The sequence below is a fragment of the Anguilla anguilla genome, chromosome 18 (genome assembly GCF_013347855.1).
Source record: "Anguilla anguilla isolate fAngAng1 chromosome 18, fAngAng1.pri, whole genome shotgun sequence".
Lineage (NCBI taxonomy): Eukaryota > Metazoa > Chordata > Actinopteri > Anguilliformes > Anguillidae > Anguilla > Anguilla anguilla.
The window spans coordinates 15,327,673-15,353,889 of record NC_049218.1 but is presented as its reverse complement, the minus strand read 5'-3'; the positions used below and the strand labels follow the sequence as shown (position 1 = coordinate 15,353,889).

Here is a 26,217-nt window from a genome sequence, read left to right as displayed (position 1 = left end):
TACACTAACTATATTTTCTAAGCAATTGTAAACACTTCGTGGCTGTAAATTCGTTTTTATTCATAAAGTTTCAATACATATACCCCATGTGTTATTAAATATTGCAATAGGCTACCGTATTAAATAGGCTACCATTCGCCAATTCAGGCTGGCTCAAGTAAACAAGAATATTCCTTACTTTGTTTGTAATTATAGCCTGTGTATGGCGGGTTTAATAATTTTAGCCTTTTGTTTCCCCAACTCTTGATTCTGTTAAATACGGCTTTCGTGTTCTTTAAGAGTAAAAAACGTTATATACAGAATATCAAGGAAACTGAAGCAAGACGGTGATTAAATTGGCCCATACGCTTTTTCCAATCAAAATGTATAATGAATGCAAACCTATACGCTATACGACGTTTTAAAGACTTGCACGTACCTAAATACTCGTCGCCGGCTATTTTAAATTATCACACAACTTATGGACCATCATTAATCAGGCGACGGAAGGTTAATTTAACCAGTTCATAGTTAATCACTTATCACTGATGCGAAGTGCTCTTTGTAAAAAAAAAAAATTACCGACAACATACTTCATAGAATCGGTAGGTATGTTTGGCTCTATCAACATTTCAATGCTGTGGTTCCGATTACAAAACTAAATCAATACGTATTCTCCTTTCATCAAAGCGCGTCGAACAGCTTTTTGGAGCATCGTCATGTTGGAGACACTGCAACCTGATGTAAAACTCGGCGTCTGCACTCTCCTGCAGCTTTCGGCAGGCGCTGCTGACAGCGACAGCGCACATGCGCAGTGCGTCTCCACTGGCTCGGTGCTGAAGTTGGGCGGATGGAGGAAAAGCACCTCCGATGGAAATCGAACGGCAGCGTGCAATTTTACCGTGTGCTTTAACAAACAACAACATTAAACACTTTCAAAGTAACCACAACAGCAGACTGACGTCTAGGATTTAAATGGTAAGATTACATGTATATTTCTATATTGCATGCCGTCGTATCCCACCCGCTATTGCTTCTTCGTCGTGCATAGCCTAAATGATATTAAAATACAGAATAAAGTGCGGATGTTTTGCATTATTATTATTTTATTTGAGGTGGTTTTCATCCGACGCGTAGGTACTTTTACAGATTGAAATATACGTTTCAGATGGCAATGCAGTGTCTTTGTTGTTAATGGGATCGTTTTGTCATGCCCGCAGTGACTTAGTTCAGATATGCTTCGAATTTTACAGCTGCAACAGCAATCGATGCAAAAACACCAAGGCAGCGACAGCGAGATAAGAATAGAATACATTAATGACAAGCAGGCATACGAAAAAATAAAAACGAGTTTGTGATTTGTTAGAGCAGTCATTGGGTTGATCTGATGGTAGCCTACCTATGTTTGAGGGTTTGGCCCACATGTGTTGTGAATCGCTGCGTGTTAATAGCCAGCTCGCTACCTTTTCAGCAACCATTCTATGAGAGATTTAGTTATCAAAGGTTCGAGTAGCGTTTTTTGATCTACGACTGTGGTCTGACATAAGACTAAACGCCCACAACGCAGCATATATGCCGCAAACTGGCACTACAGTGAGCACAATGCATGCTGGCTCACTTTCTCATCGTTGTTATTGTTTTATGTCACCATTTAAATGTAGGCTATTCCTTTATTTATCTAAAGTCGATCTGTTTGCGAATGAGACAGTCGATAATTTGGTCACGCAACGAAGTCCACGGTTTATGTTACATATATTTGACTAAACTAGGTAGCTATGTCAGGTGAGTGAATTTAAGCCATTAAACTGGATATTGCACGAGGCCGTAATAAAGCTGTCAATCTTTCAGACCGCCCATAGTTTTAGCTGAATTTCTATGGTTACAGTGACAGATATGGCAATGTTCATAAACATAACCAGATGGATTTACTGGCGTGTAGAGTTTCCAGATCTCTACCATGTGCTTTACCATAGTTAATTCCTTCCCAGATATGTTTTTAATCAACACAATCAACAAATTAACCTGTACATTATTTTTGTACATTAACCTGTGTTCACTGTAAAAAATAATATTGATAATTCTACATTGTAGCTAGCAGTAGATAGGATACAGTAGGTACGAACAAAAGCTTGTGATATCCATTCTATTGTAAATGGGAAAAAATACAGTTATACAATTAAAATGAAATTATCACCTTTCCTCTTTTTTCGGCTTCATTCTTCTGAACATGGAGCATTTTTGAAATGACAAATATATCCTGTTTATTGTGTATTTTCCGGTTGTTGTTTAAATAATGAAAGAAATGAGTTTTTTCCCCTTGACATTAGTGTACAATCTCTTTACTTCTTTTTCACCCAGTCCTGCTGAACCACGGGCTCTCAGCTTTGAATTAGCCACAGTATTAACCCTTAAATGTGTCATTCTAACCTGCCAGCCTCCCTTTTAAAATTGGGAACATTAAGCAATCAGTTCAACCCAGTGTGAAGAGCATAACGTTACTTAAATTTGGTACTTTGGAATTATATTAAGGTTCTAAGATTCAGAATGATAGGATTCATTTTAATGTAAGTACATTTTCAGTATAATTTACGTAACTTTCCGTCTATATTCTGATTTGTGACATGAAATCCAAAAATGTGCAAGCCTGCTAGTGGTTGGTACTGAAATCACATGTGATTTTTCCGTAATTGCCTAGTTTTTGCTAGCAGCCGCCTCAGTGACATCTATGGTTATTTTTCCAGAATGGAATTCAGACCTAAAGTCATGGTAAATGGGGTTTTCCAATATGGCAATATAGCATAATGGTTGGGCAACTGGGGCTGTACCTCCAAGGTTGCAGGTTTGATTCCCTGGTGGGGCACTGCTGTTGTGCTCAAGGAAATTCACCCATTATCCATTATACAGTTGAATTGCTTCAGTAAATGTCTAGCGGTGTAAATGGGTTATATACAAAATAATGTAAGCTGTGTAATGTGCTTGGATGAGACTGTCTACAGAATGTCAGTATGCCTTATATGTACTGTAAATGCAAATAAAATATGGGTAACTGTAAGGGAGAAAGGGGTTGTTAATGGTTGTAAATGGAGATGATGAATATCCCTGATTTGTAGGCCCTGTGCAGTGAGACCGTACTGAAGTGGCTTGTGTTTTTCGCCTGGTGTTTGCCTTTCAGATATGATGCTCAGCTTCCCTCACCCTCTCAGCAGTTACTGATTTCTGCACTGTAAGCTGAGTCACACTGAGGAACTGGAGTACAGAGCCACTCCCCCCCCCACCCGCCGAAGGACCTGCACGACCCCCCTCCCCCCAGATGCCCCCGGCCTGCTGTCCCAGCGAGCACACCCCGTCTGGAGCATGGTGAGGAAAGAGCAGCGAGGAGACAGCGCTTCCCGACCCCTGCCGGCCACTCCGCTTACCTCAGCACCATGAGCCTCCTGCCCCAGTCCACACATTCACACTAATCTGCCCGGTAGGTGCGGTTTTATCACAACCTATGCCGCTGTTACGCCACAGCTTACTGCTAAACATGCTGTACGAAGAAACAAAACCATCATTTAACGGCAGATATTTGGGATCAGTTTAGAGTGACGCATCTGACATTTTTAATGCGTATAGCTTTTCCTCATTTTCTCAAGTGAATGCATAGCAGTTATATTATGGAACCAGCCAGTTCTGGTGTCAGGAGGACAGTGAAGGAGACATGATCCATTTTGCTTCAGGCAGTGATTATGGGGACCATGCTCTCTATTCACTGTGAAGCCACTATGTTGACGTGCAGTAGGAAACCAAGCTTGGGCACCATCCTTGAGCATGCTACGAAGTTTGGAAAAAAATTATCAGTTCGTTTTTAAGCAAAATAATCCAGAGCGAAAACTGGCAGAGGAATAGATTTCCAAATATAAAAGGCATATAAATAGTAATAAAAATAGAAGATAGCATGAGAAATTTCATGGCTCAGTTGTTGTGCATCAATATTTTTAGACCAGCATGGGTTATGCTGAAGTCTTTCCCCTTTTCTTGAATATAGAATTGGACCGGACTGTTGTAGTCCTGTTTGGCGAATGCTGACCAGCTCGTTACTCTGGTTCCATGCTAATTGCAGTTGCCGGGTATGTTAAACACCATCGATAGAATAAGAACGTTCTGTATTAACTAAATTGGTTGCCTGTTCTCATTGATACAGAAAGAGAATTGAAGAACATTCATTGCACATTATCAGCACTCCCCACACATGTATAACGGACATTTTCAAATAAAACATTGACGTTAAAATGTATTTTGGTACATTAAAATAGAAAATAAATGTTTCATGATGTACGTAAAAATATTAAATCATATTAAAACTGTACAATAGAGTGCTCACAGGAAACATTTTGTGTATAATTGATAGTGTTTTTTATACAAATAAAGAGCATCATTTGAAAAGTGTTTTTAAATCCAAAACATTGGCTGTGAAGGTTTCTTAAATGCTTTAAGCATCATTACATTACTGCCATTACTGAAGGTTAACAGGAGAATTGTCATTTAAGAGACTGAATCAATAAATTGGTTGCAGATTAGTCAAATTACCATCACTCTAATTCAGTATTTCATTGATTAGTGAAGATTCCCTCAATCAGCATACCATATATATCAACATACACTGTATAAACTAATGCAGGGAGTATTTACATTACAGTGCTCTGTAAAACCTTATGCAGTGAATATTTGCATTACTGTGCTTTATAAAGCTTTATGCAGTGAATGTTTGTACTGCCATGCTCTATAAAGCTTTATGCAATGAGTGCTTGAATTGCTAAGCATTATAATGCATTCTGCAGTGAGTGTTTATAATACAACACACTGTAATCCTTTATGCATTGATCGCTTGCATTAATACTCTCTATAATGCTTTATACAGTAAGTGCTTGTATTACTGCTCTCAATAAACCTTTATGCAGTGAATGCTAATGTTCTATAAAGCTTTATGCAGTTGCAAACATGCATCTTTTCAATGTTATGTTGTTATTAATAGCATTTGACATTGTTCATTTTATTAGACATTTGTTAATTTTATTAACTGGTCACCTGATGTATCCACTCACATATTAATTACCATAATTAATACTGGCCATTGGTAATCATCCAATAATCATCAATCATATAGCATTCTGATGATAATGGGGAAGCAATAATTAATTGTAGCATTCAAAATTTATGTGAGTCATGACTGAGGCAGGCAACATTTGGTAATTGAGACCAGGACAACTGTATTGTGTTTGTGTATTTGTTTTGAAGTTTAGCAAGCATATTTAGTCATTTGAAAGTGTTTCTTAAAACACTGGTATATTTATATAGACTCTGTGTTATAGCCAAATTTTTGTATTTTCAGATGGTAGCCCAGAGGTTACTCCCCAGTGTAAGATTTGCTGTCAGTTAGCTGATGTCCGTGAAGCAAGTTTCGTAAATGTGATATGCAAGTGAAACCATAGTAGTTTTATATTTTGGTAAACCATCTTAATATGACGCTGATTTGTAGAAAATTAAATCAAAATCCCATTTTTTGAAATTCATTTTTTGGTATTCAGTGTTCTTAGTCAGTGTTGTTACTGTGAACCAATGTGGTTCTGCTATCTAGTTAACAAAATTCTTGAGTGAGCCTGTTTTTAGTGGGCCGTCTTTCAAAAGTGAACTTGTGAATATTTATTTTTAAAATGTGTATTTTTTATTTCCCCCTCTTAAGTACAAATCATTCTCCTTTGGCTTAATGAACACTTTAAACATCACAGAAATGGAATAAAAGTGGTCGCACAGGGTCTATAAGGTAAACTGCAGTCTATCTGTAGTATAATGAATCAGGCAAATGCAGTCGGGTGCCTTTGCATGCACCTGTTGTGTGAACCCTCTAGTTAATTACACTCCATTTTTTCTCTTTCAAAAGGAACAAATGCCTGAAATAGGTTCCCCTTGCAAAAGCATTGTAAAGGTAAGGCATACCTAGTGATTGATTTCATTTTTTAAGTAAATGATCATCTTATTGGATGTATTGGATGAGAAGTGGCTGAGTTGTCATTGGCTGAAATGCCAGTATCTATGTTGCTTTGGGCCTGTGATACGGCGTTGCTGCTCATGGCTGAGTGCTGTGAGTGGGGGTGGTGGGGTTGTGCATTGATCCGTGACCCATGCCATGCATCATTTGAAGCGGCTCTGGAATCTGTGCAGTAAAGTGCACAGGGCAGAACACACCACCCAGCTGCATGGAGAGATCTGCTCAACAGGGTAGAGGGCCTGACGGGCATTCAAGCATTCAGGAAGCATGCACACAGTACTCACATGCGCACACATCACACGCATGCACACACTGCACACGCTTGCACACACAACACATGAATGACACACCACACGCGCATGCACACAGTAGACACGGAGTACGCACACAGTATGCTCATGCACCCAGAACAGACATGCAATCCGCACACATAGCACACGCATGCACACAGCACACAGCACACGTCTGCACGCACAGCACACATGCAGCTACATCATACACATGCTCATACTTCATATACGTGCAGCTACATCATATATATGCACACACATGCACACATCACATACATGCACACACCGAATGCACATTCAGACACAGCACATGCATGCACACTCAACACACACATGCAAACAGTACACACATGCACACATGCACACAGCGCATGCACAGAGCATGCAAGCACTGTACACAGAGTGCATGCACACAATGCTTATATAGGCTACTAGCGTCATCTAAGTCCTTTGTTACCTATGTTGCCTCAAAGTGAATCCAGGGAATTGAAGTTTCATGTGAGCATGCACAATTTATGTCAAACCAATATAGACTCTATGTGATCATAAATCATAACTCTTATTAATTGACCAATTTGCTGATAATATTTTTATCATGGGCTTAATTGAAGGTATATCGGATAGATGTTTTTGAAATTTCTTACTTGAAATATCCTCAGAATCCACTGAGCTTCACTTTGCCTTAAAGTTAGCTCCTTCGGAAACATATATGACCATAAAAGCTCACTTAATTTGTATAGGTAAATCTAGGCACAGTCTTTCAGTGAAGAGATCTTGAATGGAAAATTTTTCTCCTTATAGTCCTTGTGGATTGGTTTCCAGTCTGCAGTGCAGGTTAGGATAATAATTCCAGTTTGTAAAATGATGGTATACTTCCAGATTAATTATTGTAGTTCTCTTTCTCTTTCTTTGGAAGTTGCTCTGGATAAGAGCTTCTGCTAAATGAAAGTTATGTCATGCTAACATTTCTTTGCTAATGTATATGTATAGGTGCAGACCATCAGGGATTTTTTTTAGTACAGTATGTATTTTATATACTGCAGCTAGCTATCTGTCCAGAGTGAATGGGGTGCCCAGGTATTACTCTGAATATCTCTCATGCCATCTGACATCTGTTTGTTAATATTTTATATAGGTCAAATGAGTTCTCAAAGCTGTGCACATAATGCACTGCAGGCTTGACTGAGCAGTCAATATGGGGCCAAAATGCTGTCTTGTTGAGCTGATGCTGGAATTGCTCCTACATGAGTGCCTTCTAGGCACCGGCCAGGGCCATTTTTGTATTTTGTCTTATAGTTCTATGTAGTTCTTATTTTGATATTGGATCGTATGTATAATATCAGAATTGGATTTGGTTATTCATTCTTTTATTTTATTGAACATGTTCACTTTCAGTGGGACCTGAATATTCTGGCTGATGTGATGCGTGCTGTAGAGAGGGGTTTCCTGGGGACAGCGCCGTTGTGTTGTGTTGCTCATTTTAAGCAGTAAAAATGTAGGTCATCTTTCATTATTTTTTCTGTTATGATTGAAAGCCGACAGCATTTCGAAAACGTGTTTTTGTGTTGCAGAAAAACAAACACCTAATTGCAAAAACGCTTATGAGGGTGCGTGCGTGCATGTGTGTGTACTGAGATTCTCTAATGCAGGAGGGACTAATGTGGAGTTTGTGGCATGGAGTAGGTGAGGACATAACCACCAGCAAGTTCTTATTTTTGTTTTGTATTTGTTTTAGTATGTTTGGTAAGTAAAAATTGCTTATAATACAGCAAATAAGGTAATTGCTGCCAATATTTTTCTGAGTGGAATTATGGCTTTAATTATGCTTTTTACAATGCAGGTCTTCAAAAAATCTATTATTTGTGTGTCCCGCTGAGCAATGGAAGTGTCCATCACATTTCTGTAAGTGTGTATCTGATGAAAAACACATTTTCAATGTACAAAAATGCCAAGTTACTCACACATACAAAGCGCTGTCATTCATTCAAATCTAGGCCTGCCATTAAAAGTATTGATATCAAAATTGCAAAAAGTTCACACAAATTCTCACACAAATTAAACAAGCTGTATTTCAAAGCAGTGCTAAATTGTTTCAAGTAACTTTGGCACTATGTTTGTTATGAGTTAGTGATAATAATCATTCATATAAATGTAGGCTGAGAGTCATGCATACGCATACATGCATGCAAACACACATTCTAGCTTAAAGAAAAATAGGCATGGAGTCAATCATTTTTCCTTTACCTTGAATGACAAATAAATGAAAGTGTATTTCATGTTTTTAAATGTAAGCATTTTTAAGGGGCTATTGTACACGACAGACCTACTAATTGTTTGTATGTCGGTAGCGGATATATAGGGCAAGCTAACAATCAAATTTCAAAATGTGGCGTTGCAGGTCACAGTAGCTTAGTTTAAAAGTATTGAACAGTAGAAAGGGTTGTTAGATGTCTTTGACATTGTCACTTTTTAAGAAAATGGATATGCATGCATTATCTTGCGCCAGTTTCTATACGACCCGTATCGTTACCTACCGGACCCCGAAGTGCAACGCTGATTTTAGAGTTGGATTTCACAACCGTCTGTACTGACGTTATACACTCGGTCCGTTGTCTTGTTAGCAAGGTAGCTAATGTTCGGTGAAAATTCCAAAAGCGGAACTGTGCAGTGTGGGTGTATTTTATTTGTAGTTACATAAATACAGTAATATAATTGAGTTTCCCGCAGTGATTATACAGATGTAAAAGCAATAGATTAAATATTTTGTTTTTAGTTGCCCAGCAAGGTAGTGTAATGAGTGAGAGGTTTTCCTGAGTCCGAGGGGGATTTGAACCCTGCCTGTCGCTCATCCAAAAGTGTTGTGCCACTAGTGAAGAAGAAACAGGAACTGCAAAGTTTTACTCTTTTAAATTAGTAACTTGGCGGCATAGAATACCGGCCATCCCATTTTACAAGATTTGCAAAAAAGGTTTGTCACTGTAAAATGCACTGTGATTATCATTACAGCTGCAGCTGAAAAAGGCTGTCAGTGAAATGCATGCTCTGGATATCATTACAGAGAGTTTCATATGAGAAAGTTTAGTAGTGTAATCCATGCTCTGGGAATCATTACAAGGAGTTTCATATGAGAAAGTCTGTAAGTGTAATCCATGCTCTGGATATCATTACAAAGAGTTTCTTATGAAAAAGGCTATCAGTATAATGCATGCTCTGGATATCATGAAAGAGAATGTCATATGAAAAAGGCTGTCTGTAAACCATGCTCTAAATATAGCGGATGTTAAACATGTATAAAATTAATTGATGTTTGAATGGATTTATTTTTAACCATTTTCACATAAAGTGAACATTTAAAAGTTAAAATCCGTATGAAATACAGAAGCTTGGTTCAGTTGACTCTGGGAAGTAATGAAGGTTAACTATGTAGCTGCTCAGAAAAGGACATTAAATGTTCTCATTCTGAAATAATTTAGCTTGTCTTACTAAAGTAGCTCCTGTATAACCCCATATAATTGATGTGCAGCCAGTGCGTTTGTCCTACTAAAGTCTAATGGCACTAATGGTAATGTTAGCGCAATGAAGATGTAACACACTCCTTAAAAATTAATTCACCACTTTTCTGATCAGACAGTGATACTTTCAAATTCCCTCTGCTCACATTTTTAAGGCCATGTATTCAGGAACATTTTGTAATAAATATGCTTTTTGTTGGCAAAAATTCAAAAGATGAAGTTGTGGTGTTTACTGATGCAATCATTCACAGGAGCAACAAAAAACTGCAGTGTTCCTTAATGTGATCATTCACTGGAGAAGTGAAAGGCAGTGCAGTGCTTATTAACGTGAGTGATCACAGGAGCAGTGAAACTGTACAGTGTTCATTAATGTGATAATTCACTGGAGAAGTGAAACTACAGTGTTCATTAATGTGATCATTCACTGGAGAAGTGAAACTGTACAGTGTTCATTAATGCGATCAATCACTGGAGAAGTGAAAGGCAGTGCAGCGTTTTTAATGTGATTATTTACAGGAGAAACAAAGCAGTGCGGGGTTTATTAATGTGTTCATTCACAGGAGAAGCTAAAAACAGTGGTGTTTATTAATGCAGTAATTCTCCAGAGAAATGAAAAACAGCATTTGTTGAGAGACAAGTAGGCTATATTCCGTGTAACATGCTTCTAATGTAGTAACTTCTTATTTTTCTAATAATTTAAGTTGCTATTGAATTCTAAAATTTACAATGTGACAAAAATGGTGGCATGATGTAGCTATAACTTGTCCTTAGTTTCTGATGTGTGTGAAATATTCATAATCACTCTTGGTCATGAGCCTGGTCCCCATTATACCTGTGTCATTTGGCTCAGGGCCCATACACCGCCTGTGTGTGTACGTGAGGACGCTGTGAACAGGGGCAGAGATACCCAGCATGCCAGGGCCGGCAAGTTCAGGGCAGAAGGGCAGCAGGGAACTGTAGTTGGTACTGAGCATAATGCAGTGAGCGTAATGGACATTTTGGGAATGTTGGAAAAAGGCTGACTTATGTGGCTAATGGAAGCTATCAATGCTTGCCGTTGGGTGACAGGAAGTCGAGGCAGTGAACAGTGATGAGTGTTGCCATTGCCTAGCAACACAGTGCATTTCCTGCTTAAGTAGCTTGGCTGTTTTTGGTAGCACGATTTTGGTAGCTGCTTTTTTGTTTATATACAGTATTTAAGCAAAGAATAAATGATAAAAGCAACTATTAAAGCCTTTGGTTTAGACTCTCAGGGGATTATAATGGTCAAAATACTTTTAGTTTGTGGCTTCATTTAATGTATCCACATGCATTTTTAGCTGCGACCCCAGCTCTATACCTCTGTCTGTCGGGCGGGTCGGTTGGCCGGTTGGTTGGTCGGTTGGTCCACAAAAGTGTCCCACCCTGTAGCAGCCACAGTTTTTGCCCCAGGAGGCTGAAATGTGGCATGGACGTTGGCCATGACCGGAAGTTACAGCTGAGTAACTTTCAGGCCGATTGACCAAGAGGGGGCATGGTGATGGGCGTGGCCTATCACAAAAAGACTGGAATCCCGAATGGATTCACAGATTTGCAAGATTTTGTGGAAATGTTGGTCATGAGCCAAAGAAGAGGTCACGTGCAGCTATTGTGGATTCTTGCTTGTATTTTATAAAGATCATCAACACTGTTGAAAGGCGCCGTTGAACATCTGATTGCAACAACTGACAAGGACGAGAATCTTGATCCCAGGGCATTGTTGCACTTAGTTTCTCCCATGCAGCATTTGCCAATAGGCTATTGTTAAAATGCATAGGCCTATACAAATTATACTGTAGTAGTCTACGTTACGGTTACTATCTGAAACAACCGAAAAATCACGGAAGGAACTAAAAACAGGGAAATGGCAAAAGTTGTGGAACCCAACTTTGAAAGTTGACAAACACCCAAGCATACTGATCAGTATATCCCAATCACATCATGAAATCCCCATATATTTCTATGAAATAATTTGTCTTACTATCATGCTATATATTACTGGGGTGGATGTTTTGCCTGTTTTGTAATATTGGGGGGGGGGGGGGGGTGTCGGTGGGGGCGTTGTAACCCCCCCCCCCCATCCCCCTGTAAATGCCCTTAAAATCACATACAGTAAAGTATGTTACTGCATTTTCAGTAAGACCTGGTCTGACTCATACTGGGAATGTTATGTTGTATTTTTATATCTGTTAGTTCTGTGTAGAGAGGGAACTGCTCTGCATTTATATTGTAGGCAGACTCTGCAATTGTTCCATGGTCCCACATCAGCATCAGTTCAGACAGAAGATCATCTGGTGCTCCTGTAGTGTTTAGAAGTATCCTTTCTGTGTACCTGTGAAAGGCACTAATCAGCCTCTTTCTCTTTTCCTCCAGCCTCAGAGCCCCAGCAGGTGAGATGAGAAAGAGACAGCAGCCCCATATCGAGGCTCCCCCCCCGGCACCAGCCCACCTGAGACCCAACACCTGCTGTTTGTGCTGGTGCGGATGCTGCAAATGCCCCTGGTACGTCCCACATTTATAACACACTCACTTCTGACCCATTTATAACACACTCACCTGTGCCCCATTTATAACACACTCACCTGTGCCCCATTTATAAGGCACTCACCTGTGCCTCATTTATAACACACTCACCTATAACACACTCACCTGTGGCCCATTTATAGCACACTCACCTGTGCCTCATTTATAACACACTCACCTATAACACACTCACCTGTGCCTCATTTATAAGTACTCACCTGTACACCTGTGCCCCATTTATAGCACACTCACCTGTACCCCATTTATAACACACCCACCTTTGCTCCATTTATAATATGCTTGCCTATGCCCCATCTACAGGACACTCACCTATGCCCCAGATATGATCTCATCTTGGCCCAACCCCCCCTGCCCCCCCCAAAATTTGTCAGGTCCTGATTGGGTAACTCTAGCTTCTCACCGGCTCAGTTTCTCTAGCTGTAAAACAACATGGGGCCACGGGGGAGATGCAGAGGCTGATGGAGGCAGAGCCTGCATGTCTCCCGCTCAGTAGCACCATGAGAGGAACAGACTGCCCACCTCCTCCTCAAATAAAAAATACAGATAAATAAAAGAACTCAGCTCTTTATTTATGGCATGGGAATGCCGGCTGCCAAGTGAACTGTAGAAAGTTGGAAACAGTTTCTCCATTGAAGGCTTTGGTCTGTATTTAATTGTGCTCAGAATGCAGACTTGTGCATGCTGAGTGTCACCACTCTCAGTCACAGCCTGCAGAGGGTGCTTGAGCAGTGGGCATGTGGACGCTTTGTGAACAGGGCCGCAGAATGCTGTTTTGATCTGGTTTGGCTGCGACTGGTGGGCCTGTCTTCCATTTATAGAGTGATTTTGTTGAACAGAACTGCAGCCTTGTGATGACTGCAGTAGAGCCAGGGTCCTCCCTACCAATAGAAACATTAGAGCAGGGCTGAAGCATTGAATACCAGAGCATAATCTCACACACTAATTAATGTGAGAACATCAGTGTAAAGCACTGTGCATTGTGCTCAATGTAGTACATATTAGCTGATCAAATCATCTTTGTTTTAAAAGTGACTTTTAAAGGGAGGGGGGAACAGTCCTGGGGGGCAGGCAGGATCAGTCTTGGAGAAAGTAGCAGAATCAGAGATTCCATTGCATGTGAGTGCTGCACTATATGGAACACATACAAACACCAAATGATTCAACAAAAATTCAGAAAAAATAAAGAAAATCTTGAGAAAGCAGGACCTCCCTGTTTTAGAGCAGGGTTTCCACAGCCTCCACCACCCCATTTATAAAGCAGTGTTTCCGCCGCCATTCCTAATTATGTGCTGCCTTATCTTGTCTGTGAAGAGCTATTTTCAGCCACACATCACATGCTAAACAGCTGTGCCCAACATGCGTTATATTTAGAGACCTCAGCATGTGTAGGGCCTCGGGCTAGTGAGTCCAGCTATGCTAGCACAATAGAGACTTTGACGAGCATACCGAGAAGTCACAAAAATTCACTCTGAGGCTAAATAGACTTCCAGTTTATTGTACACATACAGTCTGAGACTCAAGATGCGTGCAGGAGTGGGGCTGTAAGGCATGATGCATGTAATGGAGCAAAACGACTGAATTTTCCCATTGAAGGAACCCAGATTCTGAAAGCAAACAGCCATGTTTAATTCTGTGTCTTTTCCTATCAGAACTGATGCTGATGATATTATCAGGGGTCTGAAGATGACAGAACCGGAATAGCGTTAGTGTACTGTTCTGCTATGGCTGGAAGCTCAGGCTTGAGAGCATTAGCACTGTATTTATAAAGAAGCAGAGCTGTGTAACTAAAGCTCACCTTTAGTGGCAGTGTTGCATCGTGCTTCTGCACCGGAATCGCAGTTTTTATTTATTTATAATTTACGATGGCGTGACATCTGTAACTAGTCTGTGAGGTGATTGGTTCCTGCCCTGGTGGCTATAAATTGCTAAACGAGTAGAGGGGAGTAGTGTCGAGCAGGGCGATGGAGCAGAAGGCGGGCAGTCACATGGGGGCCGGTGGGTGGGGGTGGGCTTGGGTGTGGGGGTGGAGAAGAGATCACTGACTGTAATGACAGGAAACTATTTGATATTTTGGATGGGGATTTCAGGCCTACAGGGCAGAGATGATGAAATAATCGGTACGTTCTAACAGAATTATCATCATAAAACCTAAGGCTCCGATGACAGGATGACAGGGAGTACAGAGCATTCAGGGCAATTAAATGCAGTAACAGTGTCATTTCATCTACAGTATAACAACAGTGACTGTTAATGTATAATAACAACAGTGGCGGTTCATATATGATAACAACAGTGAGGGTTCATAGATGATAACAACAGTGAGGGTTAATACATGATAACAACAGTGAGGGTTCATAGATGATAACAACAGTGACAGTTCATATGTGATAACACTGACGGTTCAAATATGATGACAACTGTGATGGTTCATACGTGATAATAGTGAAGTTACTTGTTTAGAAGTTGAATGTATATTTACTGGACTGGATCATGGTTCCAGTCCAGTAAATATATAAAATGTATATTTACTGGACTGGATCATGGATCAAGGGAGCAGCCAGATTATTCTTATCTGTTGATCAGAGAGATATTTGATCAGAGTGATATATTTGTTCGATTCTTCAGCAAGTGGTAAATTGGCGCTTTGAGATCCGACTGTGGCTGCTGCTTAGGGGGGGGTTCCACAGTTCACTTCTTGCCATTTTGTCCCCTTTTCAGTTTCTCTCTAGCATCTCTATTGCTTTGAGGAATTCTGATTATCACTAGTTTTTTGTAACTAATATATATATATATATAACATTACTGTACATTGAGTTTTCATTACAATTACTGGGCAGATACTCTTATCAAGAGCGACTTACAGCTGCACAAATATATTTCCCCCAGCATAGGCTGAGCATGTGTAGGCTTGCTGTGGTGAAGCTCTGTCCATTTTTCTGTTAAAGGAATGAAGACCGAGTGGAACGCACTGAAGGACAGACAAAAATGGACAGTATTGAAGCGACTGAAGAACAGTAAGTGACTTTGAGAACCTGGAATATCATGACATCTTGAAAGTAAAACTGGACTGTCAGTCTGATTTTTAATAATTTTATAATTATAAAATCATTTAAATTTTTTGTTGTTGAATTTTTTATAATTATTTTATAATTTTGTCATGACTGCATATTTGATTGTAAACGGGCAGGTTAATACAACAAACGCAAAATGACAAGCTCCAGTATGTGGAAAACCGAAAGCCCTAGCTCAGACGTGTAGTCGTTTGTGTTTGGCAGTTATGTGCACACATTTACAGAGTAAAAGCCTTTTTTTTCTTGAAGCCTTATTGGTCGGTGTAAGTCCTGACTGTTTGGCTCTGGTGTTGTGTGCGTAGACCCCCCACGCTAGAGGAGGTTCTGTCCTGGTCGCGTAGTTTTGAGAAGATGATGCACTCCCAGGAGGGCCGAAATGTTTTCAGCCAGTTCCTGCGCTCCGAGTACAGCGAGGAGAACCTGCTCTTCTGGCTGGCCTGCGAAGCGCTGAAGGCGGAGACCAACCGGACTGCCATCGACCAAAAGGCCAGAATCATTTATGAAGATTACGTCTCCATACTCTCCCCAAAAGAGGTAGGATCTTATGTCTGTCCGTTTTCCAGCATCAGGGTCCTTTTCGTGCTTCCTTTGAAATGGTGTGCAACTTGGGCTGTTATTTTTCTGCTGATTTGAGAGAAGTATCCCCTCACTGCAGAGGGTTTTATGCATGGGGAATATGCTGCGGTGGACTTTAGACGCAGCTTAGGGCAGGAAGTGTGAGGAGTCCCCCTAACAACCGGTCTCCGTGCAGGTCAGCCTGGACTCGCGTGTGCGAGAGAGCATTCACCACAGCCTGGCAGAGCCGAGCAGGGACATGTACGAGGAGGCCCAGCTGCAGATCTACACCCTCATGCACAGAGACTCCTACCCTCGCTTCCTCAACTCCTCCTTCTACCGGGAGCTCGTGGAGAGCAAGAGAAGCTCCTGTCTGGACACCTAAACTCTTGCTGAGAAAAGGGCAGGGAAAGTGTCCAAATCTGAAGGTTTGATATTTCCTATTTTAAAAAAACAAAACAAAAAACGAAGAGCTAACCATAGTGTGAAATCTCATATGCCTGCTTGTGTCCCTTGGGCTTCACTATAAGTGAGCTCCCAGGAAGAACCACTCAGGCTCTGAAAACAAGACAGAAATAGGCAAACCTGTAATTATGGTACTGTACTCCTCTCTCTCTCCCTCCCTCCCTCCCTCCCTCTCTTTCTCTCTCCCTCTCTCTCACACCTCACGCATTTGAACCTATTTCAAACAATGTTTTTTCCCCTCTGAGTTGTTTAACCAGGTTTAAGAGCTTGTCCATGGTGAGCCCCTGGTTGTGCATGTTATTGAATTTTAACTCACTGGCAGTTTCTCCGTGGCCTGGGAAGGGGAGTGAGTTTATTTTAGAATTGCCCTGAACAGGCTCATCATTTCAGTAAAGGGAATTAACTGATAGTTGTTGTCTTTTTGGGAGATGGGGTGTCTTACAGCAATGCCACATACACTTTAAGCCATCCAAGCACTTTCCTTCATTACAGTACAGACGCTGGGATTAATAAGGGCTAAATTTGTAGAGTGGTTGGACAGCTCAATGTGTTTTCCTCTGCAAAAATCACAAAGCCTGTATGAGAACACAAGAGCTGAAAAAGCCAGTTTACTGTACCAGTCCTCCCCCCATCCCAAAATACATTTTACACAAATAAAGAAGCACAGCTATTGAAAAGCTATTCAATTATTATTGAAAAGAAGCATAAATTAGATAGTAATGTATGAAATAAATGGCAAATGTTTTTTTAAGCTTTTGGGGGGAAAACTGCGGAGGGGAGGGGCTTCTGTTGGTGCTTCTAAATGGAAGCGGTTAGGCGCCTTGGTTATTTGGGGCAGCACTGCCTGGTTGAAATACACCCCTCCAGGGGCTGCTGTGTGGCTCATTTGGTCAAAGCACCAAGCAGTGGTACATCGATGAGCCCCACGGTTGTTGATGGAATCTGGACTGTGCCAGTGCCGACTGTGGCCGGTAGCACCACAGGGCGAATGCATCACTCAGGATGCGGGTGGGTTCAGTCAGTTAGGGGTCTGCGGTGTGGGGAAAAAGGAGAATCGCAAATGTCTACACAGTGGAGTTTGCGCATGAACGTGGCTGCGGTTGCAGATAATTGGACATTCCAAATTAGGATGGGAATTAGACATGTTCAGCCCCACATTGGGTGCCAAATTATTTTTAAAAACACCTTTCTTACAGATCACAGGACATTGTTTAGAAAGGGCCTTACGGCATACATAGCTTCAGCTTTTATTTGCAGACTGGTGGATTTGTCTGAAACGCTTTGCTGTAAGTTCAGGGAGAGTCAACACCTCAACCCAATGATTTCTTCAACCAGGAGAGTCAAAACCACAAGGTTTTTCCTGGGAAGTGTTCAGATTTAAGATCTATATTCCATATTCACTGTACTGCACTTCCCAAATATGTAACAGAGCAATTTGTTTTGATGGTGAAGTTGTGACATTTGCATATGAGCAAATGTTCATTCCCCTTTGAGGGATAACTCCTTTATGTGTTCCTGAATTGAAGGCCAGTTGGCCATTTGAACATGGAAGATTTATTCCAAGTCTTTGGCTTCTGCCTACCATTTCTTTTGATGAAATCAGTGCATGATTAAGCAATTTTTTGAAGGGCAGTGTACATAATCAAAATCACTCACTTGAACTGAAAGAATGACGCAGGATCAAACCAATAACATCAGTCTGAATTGAACAGAATTTCTGCTTTTCTGGATCAAACCAATCAGATCAGTGTTAACTGATAGCATATGGGCTTTTCTAGATCAAACCAATCAGATCAGTGTTAACTGTATAGCAAATGGGCGTTGGCCACCAGTTTCTGGATTTTTTAAAGGCTACTTGCCAACATTTCATGGCCAGTCATCAGATCAGTTCAAACAGGGGACAATCCTGTAGAACATTTAAGTGCAATTAGATAGTATTCTATGAGCTTGTGTTGTGGTTTGGAAAAAGACCCTTTTAAATATTAACAGCCATTTCTGTTGGTGATGGTGATAAACATTTTGATGGTCGATTATAGTCAAGTGTTCACTGGCAATTCGATGACAGCATACAAGAAACCTAACCTTTGGATAACATTCATTGAAATGCATGCATGACAGTACTGAACATACAATTTATTAGTACAATAGATTCATTTTAAATGTGGCTCCTTTGAATCCACATTAGATCTCCATTGGTGATCTCGTATTTGGTTAAAATGTACTTGTTTACAGTTAGGTGTGAATTTTGAATGGGCACGCTTGCCAAGTGAGGAAATAATGTTGCGTGTTACATTTTTACCCAGTTTACATTTTCACTGCAGAATGGCCAGGGAGACTCACTCTTTTAGTGATGACAGGTTATGGGAACACCAATTGTGCACGAACAGTGTTTTTAATGCATGTTTTGTTTTGATGGGGGAAAATGTCTTTGCTTTCCTCACTGTCCTATAATGTCAGTGTTCACAACCACTGCTTTTAAATTACTGGATAGGTTAAATGCCTTTTGAATTTTTTCCTCCTATTTTCTTTTGACTTCATTTAGTGGAAAACAAGTGAGAAGCTGCACAGCACCATATCTGAGCGCTTTCAAACAGTTGAGGACTTGTGGTCTGATTTGTGGTATAGACTGGTAGATGGTCACTAATGCTTTTATAGTTCATGGAAGAATATTGGCCTTATCTACTTTTTCCTTTGAGAGTTTCATTAGGATTTATCACTACCTCTCATGTCAGTTAATTTATTTCTCATCTAGTTGTCAATGTACAGTTCCTATTTAGATCTACTTGAATCCTAACACTGTAAAGACAATGTGCACAGGGGAAATGCCCCTTTATACTGAGAATTAGGGAAGAGCAGCCTTTTCGTTTCTTTAATTGTGTTCAACTGAAATAGATTTTTAGATTTAAAGAATTCAGGAAATATAATGTTCAAGGGCTAATCTCATTTTGCCTATGCAAATATATTACTGTTGTAATGTGGGAAAGTTAGAGAGCTTTTTGGCTGTGTTGAATGGACTATGGTTTACATTTCCCTTTGCTGACACTCTTCAAACTTCTTCAGCAAAAATGTATTCTTGTTTTTTGTTTCTATAAAATATATCAAGAAAATATATAGAGAATATAGTATATGCCTTTGTGATGGTATAAATAACATTTATAAAGACTTTAAATAAATTTGTCTTGTCTAAATTGTGGCTGTGTTATGACATCTTGATGGGGTGGCAGATCACTGCATTATAAATGTAAAATACACTCTGAATGGAATGTACGGTTTTACAAGCCCCTTATTTCATGGTTGCTTGGCTCATATGCTGTATTTGTTTTCAGGCCCATGAAAATTGATTTAATAAAGGAGGCACGTGGTATTAGACTTGCAGTTATTAATGTTGTGTACAATCCAAACAGCTATAGGTTCAAAGGAACAATCGTTTAATCAAAGTACAGTGATCTTTCGTTTGTTCATGATGGTGCGTTGAGTCAGTTCAGAGAGGAGGTCGTTGGGCTGAAGGACGGTGCGAGGCGCAAGGACAGAGAGAGCAGAAGTATCTACCTCTGTGCTGCCTTCCGATTCCCTTACGCACATGACACTGGCTTTTCTGTTCAGTGCTGTGTGGCAATTGTACCTTCATTATTTTTTTTCTCCTGTAATACATGTTGCATAGTAGCAGTAATATTTAATCACTTTGTTAGGGGGTCATGTTTTCGTTTAGGAATTAATGAATGCCTGTAGTGCAATGCAGAATAACAAAATCAAACAAAGAATCTAACTGAGTACAAATTTTTGATATTTCAGCAGTTTGTTTTTGAGTATAAGCAAATTAAATCAAGAACTAAAGCATAAACCTAACAAGCAATCTATTTATTCATTGTATTTCCCCTAAGAGTGTATTAGATACTACTGGGTATATTTCCACTAAGGGTGTTATTGATATTACTGTATGTAATATTTCCCCTAAGGGTGTGCTTTAGTATATCATATTATTCTTAAAGGCATGTCTGGTGCAAATAAGTCTCACTTCATCCAACACTGGTTAGGTGAGAGATTAATTGGTGTTTTATGGGATGTACTGGTGTCTTATGAGATGAATTGGTGTTTTATGAGATGACTTGGTGTCTTATAAGATGAGCTAGTGATTTATCAGGAAATGAGCTGGTGTTTTATGAGATTGATTGGTGTTTTTTGAGGAGATGCACTGGTGTTTTATGAGATGAACTAATGTTTTTTGAGGAGATGAACTAGCGTTTTATGAGATGAACTGGTGTGCTGTCCTAGCTCCTGAGCATGTTTTGCTGATTTTTTTTTTTTGGTTTAGACATATAGAACACAGTTCTCATGTTAATTACCGGATCTCTTCAAACTAAGTCATATCACTGAGTTTTTTTTTTTTTTTTGTAGTTTTTTTTTGGCCGACTTTGGCCGAACCCCCTTTTGTCATGTGTTTTTCGGTATAGGGATGTAGCGATTAGTAGCAGATTTCTGTTCTTGAAAATGATCTTTTATCTTTGTTCCACTGATACAGGGCACAGGATTAGCTTGGTGTATAATCAGCTGCAACCACTCAGCTTTAGCATCCTGCTTCTTTTGCACAACAGTGCCCCCTGCTTCCACTCTAATAATGACATTGATATTGAAGGGTGGAGTATTATCTCCAGCTCTATGTAAAAGGTGCTCTGTGTAGCAGAGGTTGTAAAAACTACACTGGAATGCTTGCAAAAATGCTTGGGAATCTTTAGTGCAGATTCCCCCATTCAGTTGCATGACGAATAACCCCATCTTTGTGAGGCCAGCCCCACTAATGTCTGAAAAACCTGCGACTATAGTATTGTCCATTAGCAAGTTTACGAAAACTACAAAAAACATTCAAAAGATGGCACATTTAAAATAACGCTTATGTAGTGATTCGTATCATTAAATTATTACAAAATTGTTGAATAATAGATAAATGTAACGAAGAAAAATAAACAATCCCCTTAATCGCTAAAACACTCACCTTGTTAAATTATTTTTCAGTGAATTTCACACATGTAATAATTATATTATTAATTAGATTTAATTATTAAGTGGATGTCCCGCACTATACCCATAAGACTGTAACTTAAAAACTGGATTTCTTGTCCAGCTGTGGTGTTCACTTTTGACCAGTTGGATGAGGTGTGTTGTCAAAATTCAAATTATCTTGTGATTGATGACCAGTGTTAAAATGAGTAATTAAAAATGAAAGCCCAAAAAGACTGCTGATTAGTATTCTCTGCAGGCACCCCCAATGCTTTGCTTTGGTGTGAACCAGGATTTCCATGTGCAGAAACATGTTTGGCTCACAAGCTTACCTATCCAGCAGACCTACACACTCATTTTTCTTTCTGAACCCTTAATGCTGTTTGAGATAAAAGCTTCTCTGCTTGTCCAGGTCAGTTAAAGGGAAGCTCTGCTATAACCTGGGTGTGGGGTGCTCTTGTGGGCGGAGCTATTTTGTGACACGGGGAAGCAGCATTTCAATAAGACTGATGGGTGGGGCCTGTGCATTGCACACCTTCCTCCTGTACAGTTAAACCTGGGTGGAACACAGGTAAAGGATCACTGAAAAGTGTAACCTTGCTAGAGAAATACCAAACTCCTCTGCGTCCAGCATAGCACAATGTGTAGCATTTCTGCGACGAGTCACGGACACAGTTATCCCTGTCTTATGTGGAGGTGCTGAAAGAGCAGGACATGATTCCATTATTTAATGACAATGAAAATTAGTTGTTTTTTTTTCTTTCAGGGAGTTTGGATTGCTGTTATATCCTCTTCTGTGAGGCTGTTTGTTTCAGTGCCAGGGGTGGAGAAGAGCAAATTTTAAGTGATGTAGATGGTACTCTCTAAGAACTTCAAACACAATCAGAAATTAGCGTCAATGTGGCAAAAACAAACCAGCTTTATGGCATCTGTAGAGCTGGCTAGCTCCTAGAGTACATCATCGGTTCATACCCGGCCTCCTACAGGCTTTTCCCCATGTTAGGACCTGTGCTTGTCATTATGTCTTAGCAGCTGAAATCCCTGTCCCTCTCTGACATTCTGTCTGGAAGCAGTTTGGTTACTTGATTATTGCTGTTTCTCAGACTGTAGTGTCATTGGTGGGATTACAATTTCCGAAAACCACAATTTATGTGGCATTTATCTTATTTGCTTCATTTTCTGCATTTAAGATGCCATAATATTAGGCTTTCTTTATGGACTTGAATTTACGAATCCTTTTTGGATACCTTCAAGTCAATTGATGATTGAAAAAAATGCTAAGGTGTAAGGCACTGAAGATATTGAGATATTGATAAGTGATATTTTATATTCAGCATGCATTTACTCAATAAAATAATAAAGTTATTTATCATAAACAATACTGTATGAGTATGTATAAAAGTACTGCAATATGCAGACAACTAGTAAGTTTGAAACTCCTTGAGAGAGGAAATTGTTTTCCATTTGAGTATGTTTAGGTGGTATTGACAATATAAAAAAATATTAAAGAAATTTTACCAGTGGATTCTCAAAATTGCCAGAATGACTTAGATCCTCTTTATATTAATGAGATTATGCTATGATGGGTCAATTCAGATGATTTGGCTGAATTCAAATGTTGCATGACCTTGTTATACCAGTCATTGGTTAGATTAATGACCGTTTCAGTTACTAATTTTAGTGGATTGAACATGATACATTCGTAGGATATGTAAATATATGGATAATATGATTTCATGAGATTCTCCCTTTTGTTGGGCGTTGTGAATGGGTATGTTCCCCAGTGTGTTTTAGACAAAGGGCTGAATAGATCTGGTCGTTAGATCACTGAACACCAATACATGTTCGGTGAAATGGCGATTTCAAGGGCAAAGAATCTTATTTTGTTTTGTAAGCCTCCATATATTTTGTGAAGGAGACAGTCAATGTTTTTACCTTTTTAACTGAAGGTATTTTCATCCTGTTTTTCCTGCATGCCTCCTCTCTAGCATAGCTGTGAGCATCTCTAGTGTTTCCAAGGTCTTCACCATTGGGTGGTTACTTAAAAGCTGATGGAAAGATGGTGGGGAGGAGAGAGCTGGACTCTGAGGAGTGCTCATTAATGTATGCAGGAGGTGTGCATGATGGGTATTAAAACATTACTTGGGCAGCTGTGATCCAAGTACTTTTTTGCAGAAATATGTTGCAATAGAACGATTTTTTAATGGGGAAATACGTGCTTAATGGCCATAGCTACTTTGCAAAGTCTTGGAATTCTCAACGAGCCATATTCCATCTTGGGGTTTGTTCACTGGTTTACCCACTAGAAGCTTTGACATGGACTTCTTTCAAATTCCTTAGTGTCACTATTCTTCTGTCATGTCCACTCTTAGCAGTCCTGCATGGAAGTAGCTCTATGGGAATATCCTCTCCTTAGGATCCAGTATGTGAGTCTTGATGTTTTCTTTCCTGAAAAAATAGGCCTATTAATGAAAAAGACCTTGATCCATGTTGTTATGTTGTTCATGATTTAATGCATACATTTTGTTATTTTAGGAATGTGCGTGAAAGTGCCAAATGTTTATATGATCCCAGTACTTCTGCTTCAACTTGCCAAAACAGTAAAGAGGGACTTTTCATTCTAAAAACTTTGAATACAAATTTATATACAGGTTTGGTGCAAGTGTGTGTTATGAATTGTTCTTCTACACTCAAATCAAAGGATTCATGTGCTATATATTCAGAAATATAAACAAATACTCAACTCCCTGACGTCTATATTAATTTGTCCTATTTTCTTAGAAGATATCAGTTTCTTCAGAAAATCTAATTCTGTAATAGCACTAAAGGGCACTAAAGCTGGATGTGTCATGAAGAATGACCATGGGATCTCATGTCAAACGTTTGCAGGGACTGGTATCATTCATTCATTAAACTTTTCTTTCTTGGCATTCACAATCTAGAAGAGGTGGTTGAAAAATCTGTTGAAAGAGTAGGATTGTGTAAAAGACCAAATGTGATGAAGATACTGTAGGGGCAGTCTAATATGACAGTAAAGGTGGAGTTGATGTACAAGTTATCATTCACTATTTTCCTTTTTTATCTTGAACTTCTTGTTCTCTTCTGACCAGGTTTCTGTTTAGTTGTTTTAGTCATAATGAAAATGTGCATTTGTTGAATTTTATTTTGAAAACATTTTCTTCATGGTTTGGAACACCTTCATGTCCGGAAGCTCACATGCTGGAGACTCTGGGTGCTGAGTTGTTTACACAATGCTGTCCTGTGGAGGAGAAACCTGTTTAACTGCCCTCAATATTTCTGTGTACTGACATAGTGCTGCTAGAGAAGAAATGCTGAATTTAAATGTAACACCTTACTACAATAAACACTTTTTAGACTTTTACCAATGTTTGTTTTGACTTCTTTAGGCGAGAAGCTATGCTGTCTTTCAGCAATTCAGGAACTGTTTCAGTCATATGTCTACAAGGGAAAAAGGACTAGTAAGAAAATTAATCCAAGAAAATGTAGTTAAATATGAACTACTGTTTAGTAGTGACCATTATTCTCACATATTTAAGAATGTTTTTAAAAAGTGTTTAACCTGTAGAAAGGTAGCATAATCTGGGACAAACACGGAGTATTCTGCCCAATGAGAAGAAGGGAGCTTCTGAAAAGTTTGTGAAGGAGACCTGGTAGATGGAATTTCCTTATTGGAAGTGATGAGAGTTGAGTAGGAAAAATCAGCCAGGAGTCAGCAGATGTAATGGACGGACTGAAAAGGCCTCTGTCTCAGTTCAGAGTGTTGATGGCTTTCCCTTGGCATCCCTTGGTGACACTAAACCCATTAGCTCAGATAAAGTGCATTTGCCAGCAGGTGTCAGGTATAAAGAGGTGTGTGACCTGTCTGATAGCTCTTTGTTTGAATTTATGTCTTAAATACATCAGTTAGCTGCCAAATGCTTTACACATGTGGTATAATTCTGAGCAAGATGTTGATCTGGTGCAGTACTGGAAAGTTCTCTGCACAATGGCATGAATGCCAAATCGCATTCCGGTCCAATTTTCTTGCCAAAAATATGTGTGAGAATATTTGATGATGTGAACAGGACATTCAGCCAGCATAAGCTCATATTTTTTCCCTGAAATCTAGAGTAGGGCTGCCCAGCCCTGTTCCTGGAGATCTACTGTCCTGTCGGGTTTTCTGTCCAACAAAGCACACCTCATTCAACAGCTATTTCTCTCGTTGAGCTGCTAATTAGTAGAATCAGATGTGCCAGATTAGGGTTGCAATGAAAATCTACAGGAGAGTGACAGTAGGTCTCCAGAAGCAGAGTTGGGCAGCCCTATAGTAGAAATGTAACCCTGTAGTAGTGTTCCATCCTCACTGCGTCCTTCTGTGATTCACTTAGAATCATTGTAGTGTACTTAAGAGATTCCACACATCTGTGATATGCTTTAATTGGAATAATGTCCTTAGGGTGGAGTGCTTGTGCCCACTGAAAGGCGGGGTCCCTTGTGATGGCCCATCATTTTAAGGGTGAAAAATATGCTAAACACTAATGCACACATTCTCCATCATCTTCACAGAATTGCAAGCACTACAAGGTGAAAGAACTGTTCCCCCAATAGCAGGACCTGATCATTTTAAATCCAGAGTAATCAAAGAATTTGTTGATTTTTAATCTCACATCATCTATTGTCACTGTCCCCATCTGAAAACCCATGAAAGCCTAATGCATCGTTCCTGTACAGTGCTTAAAAAAAGTACAGGGGCAGTGAAG

The 26,217-nt window shown here is 39.7% G+C and overlaps 1 protein-coding gene across 4 annotated transcripts; it reads left to right on the top strand.

The window, feature by feature from the left end:
- The first annotated feature begins 761 nt into the window (after window positions 1–761).
- Window positions 762–24,839, top strand: LOC118218192 (regulator of G-protein signaling 17-like). 4 transcript variants are annotated; one of them, XM_035400679.1, is made up of 8 exons: window positions 763–957; window positions 3,152–3,448; window positions 4,007–4,088; window positions 5,900–5,944; window positions 12,201–12,329; window positions 15,317–15,385; window positions 15,745–15,976; window positions 16,194–24,839. In XM_035400679.1, exons 5-8 carry the CDS (start codon window positions 12,223–12,225, stop codon window positions 16,380–16,382), a joined length of 597 nt encoding a protein of 198 aa, XP_035256570.1. In that variant the 5' UTR covers window positions 763–957; window positions 3,152–3,448; window positions 4,007–4,088; window positions 5,900–5,944; window positions 12,201–12,222; the 3' UTR covers window positions 16,383–24,839. The 4 variants fall into 4 exon arrangements, with proteins under 4 accessions (XP_035256568.1, XP_035256570.1, XP_035256571.1 ...); XM_035400677.1 differs by lacking the exon at window positions 5,900–5,944 and having other exon boundaries at window positions 762–957; XM_035400680.1 differs by lacking the exon at window positions 4,007–4,088.
- Window positions 24,840–26,217: the final 1,378 nt, after the last annotated feature.

Coding starts and splice junctions, on each gene's coding strand:
- LOC118218192 (XM_035400677.1), top strand. CDS start 4,069: ATGCTAATTGCAGTTGCCGG. Junction 4,089..12,200: donor ATGCTAATTGCAGTTGCCGG/GTATGTTAAACA, acceptor CTTTTCCTCCAG/CCTCAGAGCCCCAGCAGGTG. Junction 15,386..15,744: donor ATTGAAGCGACTGAAGAACA/GTAAGTGACTTT, acceptor TTGTGTGCGTAG/ACCCCCCACGCTAGAGGAGG.